The sequence below is a fragment of the Drosophila melanogaster genome, chromosome 3R, assembly GCF_000001215.4.
Source record: "Drosophila melanogaster chromosome 3R".
Lineage (NCBI taxonomy): Eukaryota > Metazoa > Arthropoda > Insecta > Diptera > Drosophilidae > Drosophila > Drosophila melanogaster.
Window position 1 is genome coordinate 3618838 of NT_033777.3, and position 10102 is coordinate 3628939.

The 10102-nt window shown below is 34.9% G+C and overlaps 1 protein-coding gene across 1 annotated transcript; it reads left to right on the forward strand.

Annotated features, from left to right (window-relative positions):
* The first annotated feature begins 4305 nt into the window (after nucleotides 1-4305).
* Alg-2 (Apoptosis-linked gene-2) lies at nucleotides 4306-8853 on the forward strand. The gene is made up of 3 exons (NM_001110989.3): nucleotides 4306-4438; nucleotides 4493-4868; nucleotides 8073-8853. Exons 1-3 carry the CDS (start codon nucleotides 4380-4382, stop codon nucleotides 8172-8174), a joined length of 537 nt encoding a protein of 178 aa, NP_001104459.2. The 5' UTR covers nucleotides 4306-4379; the 3' UTR covers nucleotides 8175-8853.
* The last annotated feature ends 1249 nt before the right edge of the window (nucleotides 8854-10102 follow it).

Below are 10102 nucleotides of genomic sequence, written 5' to 3' on the forward strand. Positions count from 1 at the left end.
TCTAAATATGTCGGCCAAGAATTCTTTGCAATTCTCAATAATTTTTTTTTCTGCTGCAGAAAATTTAAGTAACTTATTTGTGGGTGGAAAGAGAAATAAAGCAATTTTGTGGAATTTTGTTACATATGGAAGAATGTTTGAGTTATCTGTTGGGGCAGAGTTGACTTTATATTGGAGACAAGGTCTGTCTAAATATGTGTTTAGACATGATAAGTAGGCAAACTATAAATATGTTCTATTTATGGGCTGCAATAAACATGTCACTGGCAGCTACAGATATGTACGATTGTAGCGGCCTATTGCCGAAGTGTCAAGAGATATGACCACGCGGGAGGTGATTAGTGCGGTCATAGGCCTCAAACATAGATTTAAGAATAAAACTCAGCTGCATTTACCAACGCAGACTGCAGCGTCTTACAAGCGCTGCATTATATAATTAGATGATAAGAACCTATGTAAGAATTAATAAAAGGCGAAACCCTCGCAGCAGCGAGTCAGTTAGATTCAAACACCTGAATTGAACTCATTAAGTGTACGCACAAGTTTATAGTGTGGACATGGTCACTATCCGACAAGTCTGGTTTTTAGGCCTTTTTTAATTTGTTTATGTATGGTATTGTGAAATGAATTGTAGAAAATTGGCTGCCTTCAAATTTTTTTTGAAATATCGGTAAATGTGTTAAGAAGTCGTGTGATACCTGTAAGCTCATTTATATGAATGCTTTCTATTCTATGTTTGGTTTTTGCTTTCAAAATGTTTGAAATCACAATCCAATCCAAGATTTCAATAAAAAGAAAACTGTGTTCCATCAAAGTTTGGCACTATACAGCCACTTTTTGGTGACGTCCAAAATTGCCCTCTGTCCGCTCGCTCACGCTGAGAGCGTAAGAAATCTAAAAATAGAATTTGTTTGCTTGTGTGAGTAAAAACAAGAGACGAGAACGCGTATATGTGGGCGTGTTGTGCTAGAAGACTAGCAATAACAATTTACTAGCAATATGATGAAAATGCGCGTTTTTTAAAAATATCAAATGGGAATATAACAAAAAAAAAACTGAAAATGAAACAACTGAATCTAGTGTGCATTTTAAATAATAAAAATGGATCATTTACATACATCATATTAAGTCAAATCACTTAATAAATATACTAAGTAATTAAAGCAAATACAAAGGAAATTAACTGACTACTGTAAATTAAAACATAAATTTTCCAAGAAGAAGACATTACATTGAGAAATAAATATTTCATAAAAATAATACGTAATAGAAAATATAAACTTATTAAATAAAAAAAAATATGAAAACTGTTTATTGTAGAAGTCATATCAAAGACACTAGAATTATTCCAGTGTCTTTGCTTTGGTCATATCTTGAGGCACAAAGTGCGGACACAAGCACTCAACGACCATTGCCGTGTTAATTTTTCACACGCCGCAAGCTGAATACTCTAATGACAAATATTCTAATATAAAGTCATTTTTGAAATTTATTTTGTGATATTATGATTCGGCTATTACTATTTCTAAGCTATATTTAAATAATAATAACGTTTAGGCAATGCAAAACAAGAATTTTTCGCATGGTGCCAATTGATCAAAAATAATATATATTTAAAGTCTAAGAACTTCTAAGGTGAAGGACATATTTAGTCAAATTTACAATGCATGAGGAGCATACATGTGCACACATATAGTTTATAGTTGTCTGCTATCACTGTGTGCGTAGAAAAGAGCTGTTCTAGAGCCACGGCGAAAAAATCGTATGGCGTTACGCATCTTTATATTCTAGTGTCTTTGCTCAGATGGTAGTATTTCTAGGAAAACGTCTTCTTCTTTTTCGCATATATAGATAGAACTTTATCTATTGGCAAGGTAAGGCTGACGGCAGAGTGCGCGCGAGAAGCGAAGCCATAATATTTTGCGAGAATGAGCGATAAACCACTACATCCATTTTTAAGTGCAATCGCTCGAAATATGTCACAGTGAGAGCGAAGCGAATTGCGAGCTCAAGCGATAAAGCGAGGGCAAAGCGAGAATGCAGCTAGCAACCTGCTTTATCTCTTAAACTCCCTCAGAGAGTACGATTGTTTTGTTGTGTTCAAACAACACGTTTAATGTTTTTTTTTTTTTGTTATATTCTGTGCTTTATTTACATAATTTATTAATTTTTGGCAAGGCAGTTTAACAAAATTTGGCCAATTCTTCGTCATAAGACTACTAAATTATGATTTTAAATTTCATTTTTTGCCCGTTTCTAATGAGTGTTCATTATAGGGCCATTGGTTGCCCATGAGAACTCCCAGACCTGTGTTCACTAGATCACTGGGATTTCCGTGTGATCCTCCTATTTCATATAACACACTACGCGAAACAAGTTTTAAGTGCACTTCCTGTAATATAATTGTTAAACAAAATGTAGATTTAGGCATATGGAATATAAACGGACAGGCAGTACAGTTTAAGCTTTGAAAGAAATATTAGGAGAATAACAATTGCATGACAGACAGTCAACAGCGAAGATTTACTTCATTCACACATAGCTAAGAATCCTATAATCAATTAGAATTATACAAAAAGACAATTTCTATCATTATTATTCAAATTAATAATTCAAAAGAAAACAATAAATTCCCATAGCGAAATCATTCTGAAATCCTAAAAAAGGTGATGATGATCCAGATGATCTATAACAATTCGTAATATATTCCATATATAATAATCAATTTATTTCAATACACTTAGGATAGAAAAATTCAATCAACCGGACGCTAATGTTGTCGGCTTCGACGCTGCGATGAAGGTGGGGTACGAACTGAACCGCTTACAGAACAATGACCGCCGCTGCAGTGGTGCCAGCGAGCCAGATGCTGACGCTGCGATGGTGGTGGGGTAGGAACTGCCCCGCTTACCCCGAGAAGAAAGTGCTGCGTTTTAACTCCTCCCCCTTTAAGACCTGCGTCCCACAGGTTAAGTAGCCTTGGTCTGTCCGGAGGCAACGGGCGGATGCGAGATCACGGTGATATTGCCTGGTTTCCTCCACAGGAAACACAAGAGAGAAAAGGTGAGCAGAGCCAATTCTGCCTCCGTTAGGAATGACCTCGGCCATCTTTTCCAAGTTCTTTAAACTCACGTCATGTTCGTACTCCAGAGATAGCTGGTAATCGTTGGCTGTTACTTGTGTTAGGACGGCCGGCAATGCCATCCTGTAAATTTGTATCGATTTGCCAAAAAACTTTTTGCCACGCTCACTCTATCGCCCAAAAGTCGACCAGCCAGTCATGCCCACACTTTGGAACAATGTTATATCCCCGATGATAATGTTCCAATTGGCTCAATTACCTGACACGCTTCGTCTGCCTTAGTTTGGGTTTGACACAAACGTACAAAATTTTTATTCCTCCATTTAAAAAATTTTTTGAACTATGATTTTAAATTTCATTTTTTGCTTTACCAGTTTCTAATGAAATGGCAAAATAAATCGTCACCTAAAAATTTAATAAATAGTTTAATATATTAAAGCTTAACAAAGAAACAAATATTTTTAAATTTCTACAGCTCTCTCCCCCTAGATGAGTATCGGGTATCTGATACTCCAAAAATTCTACTCTGGTTTCGTGTTTTTATATAATATTATTCTAAATTCTTACTAAATAGTGTCACTGCAGGTGCACAAATTGTATTGGATTGGGCACTGGGCCATAATGATTATGCTTACATATGTAATTATTAATACGGCTATTTTAATCACTTAAAAAGAATAATTTTAAATTTTGTAAAAAAAAATTTTGTATGTGTTTTTGACTTTGATCAAAGAGTCAAAGAGAGTGTTTTCGTGCTGTAGCGAAATTGAAGCGAAAGTGTTTTCTGTAGCATTCTTAAAGGTCTACCTGTGGGTGGTTAATCTGCAGTTTAGTTGTGCCATATAAATAGCTGAAGGTTAGGGAAAAAAGTTTCGTTATATATGCGTTTAGGTGTTTTATTCTATATCTATATATTTACTCTCCTAAAACAGAAGAGGGATTTTCCGTTAGCTAATCCATTAGTCAATTTTAAAAATTGGTTACGGAAAAGCGATTTTTTAACAGACCTATTTCCTTTTAATTACATATCTTAAATCTTAAAACTATGTCAAAACTTGTTGAGCTAGCTTACTAATGGCGATATAAATAATCTATATCATATATTAGAATTAAATCTCTCAACTGTTGTCTGTGCGAATAGTCTATAATGAAACATTTAGGTCTGTTGGAATATGGTATAATTAAAATTGTCAAATTATTGCACATTGATATTAATCAAAAATTGTATGTCCTCAAATAAACGATAACAGTTTTATTCTGCAAAGTTTGCACTGTAACAAACCAATTGTATCCACCAATGGCCTACAATCATGATGGTATGCCAGACCAGCAATTTCTTTGGGATGTTTTTCAAAGGTAACAGTCACAGAATAAATACTTCTAACTAGCGATAAAGCGACTTTTTTTTAGAGTGGATAAAGATAGGAGTGGTCATATATCCGCAGATGAGCTACAAGTGGCCCTTTCGAATGGTACCTGGTCTGCATTTAATCCGGAGACTATCCGTTTGATGATTGGAATGTTTGATCGTGAAAATAAAGGGACTGTGTCCTTTAAAGATTTTGGAGCGTTGTGGAAGTATGTGACGGATTGGCAAAATTGTTTTCGATCCTTTGATCGTGACAATTCTGGAAATATTGACAAAACTGAGCTGAAAACAGCACTGACATCATTTGGTTATCGTTTATCTGACCACCTAATCGACGTCTTACTACGAAAATTTGACCGCTTTGGGCGTGGTACAATTCTTTTCGATGATTTTATTCAATGTTGTATTGTGCTGTATGTAAGTATGACTGTTATTGCAATATATGAGTACAAGGTAGCTGTTGGCTCTAGAGATTTTCGCTGTCTGGCTTATGAAAAAATTTTTGAGATAGCTTTGAAGCCAGCACGAAAAAATTGTATGGCGTTTCGGGTTTTTTCTAATGTCTTTGCAAACAAACGCTCACCACTTATAAATATGTCAGAACGCTATAGTCGAGTTCTTTACTACCAGTTACTCAGGTAGTGGGAGTGCACGGGAGGTATGCTAATCATCAGATACCCATTACTTCGATTGGGGGTGTGCAAGTTGGAGAAGTTGGAGATATTATAGCAATGCTTTTCCCATTGTTATGCTCGCTAAGGATGTGTAAAGTTTAGCTGAGAGTGCTTATGTCTATATTTCCTATTATTGATTATATTCATATATAAGTTGTTGTCGTTTCCCGTTGTTGGCGCATTTCCCTCTATGCCATCCTTTTTATACCTTTTACTCGTAAACGGGTAGTATACCCGTTCGTTCGTTGAGAAGTATGTAGTGGAAGCGGTTTCGACCCTATAAAGTGTGTATATCCCTGATCAGAAACACTAGTATAAACGTTGTGAACTAGTGATTCTAGCAATCCCACAAAGCGGCTAAAGCGTCCACAACTTTACTTATTTCTATCAATATCTAAATACACATCTTTTAAGCTATGATAGGCAAGGTAATTTACCATAGCATTCTAATTTGTTATACCCGTTACTCGTAGAGTAACTAGTGATTCTAGCAATGCTTACGCAGGGCATATTTTCTTTAGAACGTTTTAATCCCACAAATCAAAAGGTTATACTAGATTAAAAGTCTGTAACAGGCAAAAATAAGCATATATTCTTGATCAGGATCAACAGCCGAGTGTAAATCTATATGTCAGAATCTATTAAAGCTAGAAGGTTGAGATTAAGCATACAGATTCTAGAGACATAGACGCAGCTTCTCCCACGCCCACTTTAACGCCCTAAAGTCGTCGAACCGGTCACGCCCACACTTTGGAACAATTCTTAAATTTTTTCTCATTTTAATCCCCAATATCTATCGATATCCCAGAAGAATAAAAAAATTTCGCATTCGCATTCACACTAGCTGAGTAACGGGTATCTAATAGTCAGGGAACTTGTTTATAGCACTCTCTCTTTTTTTTCAGTTGTTTTTCCAATTTTATCGATATGGCGAAAACATTTTGCCCACGCCCACTCTGGACACCACCCAAATCTATCTCGGCCAGACCTTAGAACATTAAAATTATTTTTCCCCTCAATTTCTCTTGTTATTCCTTGAAAATGTTGAAAATTCTATGTCCCACGTGAACTAGCTGAACTAACGGGTATCTGATAGTCGTGAAACTCGACTATAGCCTTATCTCTTGATTTTTCTACATTATCAAAATGTTCGTCGTTTACATTTATGGCTAGACAATCATTTAATAAAATCTTCTAAACTGAGGGAGTGATTCGGAAAATTTTTGTATATCGCTAGATATTTAACATGAAAGCTAAAACATTTAAGTGTGATGGTGACAATTTTGAGCTGTTAGTGGACTTTAGTTAACGCACTGGGAGCGGGATCGAGAGTGCAATAAAACTTTCCTTTCCTCAGAAAACTTTTCCGCAGAACTCGCCCTTAGATTAGTTAGGCTTAAGCGTATATGAAAATAAAGTTGAGTTGCTTATTAAAAATAATCGAATCAATTTTAAATAAATTTCCCAAACGTCAAATTTTAAGTTATAAATTTTATTTTGTGAAATTTTAAATTTCGTACAAATTTCGTTAGTCCCGTACCGTAGCAAAGACGCGGCTGATTGATGTTTCTTAACAAAATTAACATTATATGCGGGGACAGCCTTGGTAATTTCAATTAACTTAAAAACTAAATTAGATAATTAAAACGTCGTCTTCTTCATTGACTTATTTGTAGCAATAAATTTTGAATGGAAAAATTTATTTATTAATGAAAAAAGCGATGATCCGAATTTGGGACTGGCATAAGTGAACCCACAATATGATAAACCTTGAATCTGTCGAAATTAAGGTAAATGCACTGTTGTCAAACCGCTTTGACCCATAAATAAATTATAAATCAAGAAAGTTATATGTTATGTTGTGATGAAAATAAGATGTCGTTGTTAAATGATGTTTGTGTCCATGTTTGCTCGTCCATTGCAAAATCAAAATATAAATTATTTTAACGGTTGGCATGAAACTATTTTCAATACATCTAAATGTTAGCTAAGAAATGTTATGAAACTGAACCATCACCAGACAGAAGAGATTGTAATGGCTCTGGTTGAAATGGTGGCACTTTTCATCAGCAAAGCACAACCCTATAGTTTCTTTTGGATATTTGCGTGCGTTACAATGCTGGCATAAAACAATCATCGCACCAAAATCAATGCATTGATTGTGCCATTCATTATAGCATCAAAACGATATGATGCTCAATTCAAGTCCGTCTCAATATTTTTACGCCGCACACGTCTGTTTTCAGTTTCTTGATTATCACGTGCAGCAGAACGACGTCCTCTTCACGCATTATTGTTTCACTTTCTTCTTATGCGCAATTCACGCTGACGAAGACTTGCCAACCGCCGCGCTGTTCTACTTCGCGTTGCAAGATTTGAACGTCGTGGTCGCTGCATTTTTTTTTACTAAGTCGTACTAAGATGTTGAAAAATGTTTGTAAGAAAAATCAAAATGATGCACTTTGAATGCGCGAAAACAGCGAATGAAACAACGAAAAATGCACAATCGATTTACGGATATCCTCAATTAGCGATAATCGTTTGAAAAAACACACACCTATTTATAATAACACAAATGTAACCAGGAATCCACTAAAAAAAAACAAGAGAGAATGCTATAGTAGAGTTCCCCGACTATCAGATACCCGTTACTTTAGGCAGTGGCAGCTTTGGGCGGTTTTAGGGCGTTAGAGTGGACATGGCAAAAAGTTTTTTGGCGAATCGATAGAAATTTACACAACTATATAAATTATTCAAAAATATCAAAAAAAAAAAAATAAATAAATGTCCTATAACAACTTTTGGCTTTAGTCCACGCTTGCGGCTGTCTATGCGGAATTCCACACACCTGTAGCTTCTCCTGCTGATCTACTTTTACAGCTTCTCCTGCCGCGATCTTACTCGGACCCCGGACATATATTAATATTACTAAATTTTTCTATTACAGACATTAACAACTGCATTCCGCCAGCACGACACTGACTTGGATGGGATCATAACCATACATTACGAACAGTTCTTAAGTATGGTATTTTCGTTAAAAATATAGTATTAAGTGATCTAAACTAAATAAATGATTTGTTTTGCGCTATACACAGCTACACATATTGCTAAAAGTTTTTATTCGAAAGAGCATACCTCCTTTTAAGAGTTTTTTACCAAAAAACTTTTTAAATGTTGATAATAAAAACTGTTATAACTTAGGCGATAGACGAAAATATCTCTTCAGATTTCTCCAGGAATTTCTAATATACTGTGATTCTAAGACCGCAACAGTTCAACCAAAGACAGTAGAATAACAAGATGCGTAACGGCCATACATTGGTTTAGCACTATACAGCCACTTTTTTGGTGACGGCCAAAATTGCCCTGTGTCCGCTCGCTTACGCTGAGAGAAGAAATCTAAAAATAGAATTTTCTTGCTTGAGTGAGCAAAACCAGAGACCAGAACGCGTATATGTGTGCGTGTTGTGATAGAAGACGATTTTCGGGCCGATTTACATATTTGGGGAGTTTTGGCCAATTTCGTAGGAATATGATGAAATTGCGCGCTGTTTAAAAATATTAAATTAGAATATAAAAAAAAACTCAATATGAAAAACAACCTAATGTGCATTTTAAATAATAAAACTGGATCATTTACATACATACAAAGGAAATTATTATAACTACTACTTCTTTTTCCAAAAAGAAGACATTACATTGAGAAATAAATATTTCATAAAAATAATACGTAGTAGAAAATATAAACTTATTAAATAAAAAAAATATGAAAACTGTTTATTGCAGAAGTCATATCAAAGACACTAGAATTATTCAAGTGTTTTTGCTTTGGTCATACAAAGCACAAAGTGCGGACACAAGCACTCAACGATCATTGCCGTGTTAATTTTTCACACGCCGCAAGCTGAATACTCTAATGACAAATATTCTAATATAAAGTCATTTTTGAAATTTATTTTGCGATATGATTCGGCTATTACTATTTCTAAGCTATATTTAAATAATAATAACGTTTAGGCAATGCAAAACAAGAATTTTTCGCCAATTGTGCCAATTGATCAAAAATAATATACATTTAAAGTCTAAGAACTTCTAAGGTGAAGGACATATTTAGTCAAATTTACAATGCACGAGCATACATGTGCACACATACAGTTGTCTGCCATCACTGTATGCGTAGAAAAGAGCTGTTCGCTGAAGAGTCGACAGAAGATTTACAGCTTCTTAGGGAAGTCTAATTTTTAATTACATATACCCGTTACTCGTAGAGTAAAAGACTATTCTAGATTCGTTGAAAAGTATGCAACAGGTAGAACAAAGCGTTTCCGACTATATAAAGTATATATATTCTTGATCAGGATCAATAGCCGAGTCGCTCTAGCCATGTCCGTCTGTCCGTATAGATGTGAAGATCTCAGGAACTTTAAAAGCTAGAAGCTTGATATTCAGCATACAATTTCTAGAGACAAAGACGCAGCGCAAATTTGTTGACCCATGTCGCCATGAACAAAACTTCCACGACCACACTTTTGCAAAATGTGTTGATATTTTTTAACATTTTTATAAGTCTTGTAAGTTTCTATTGATTTTCCAAACAACTTCTTAACGGCCTAAATTTTTAAATTTCTTATTTTATTCCCCAAAAACTTATCGATATCCGAGAAAAATTATGAAATTTCGCGTTCGCATTTACACAAAATAGCATTCTCGAAAATAGCATCGAAAATAGCATTCTCTCTAGTTTTTATTTTCATATTCGTTACTATTAGAGTAAAAGATTTGTTGAAAAGTATCTAACAGGTAGATGGAAGCGTTTCCGACCATATAAAGTATATATAATCCTGTATGCGAATCAATAGCTAAGTCGATCTAGAATTGACCCTCTAAAGTAAAAGGAAAAGAAACAGCTACGGGTTGTTAATAATGAAATAAATACACTAAACTGAAAAATAAACTCACAACTCAATCTATAAA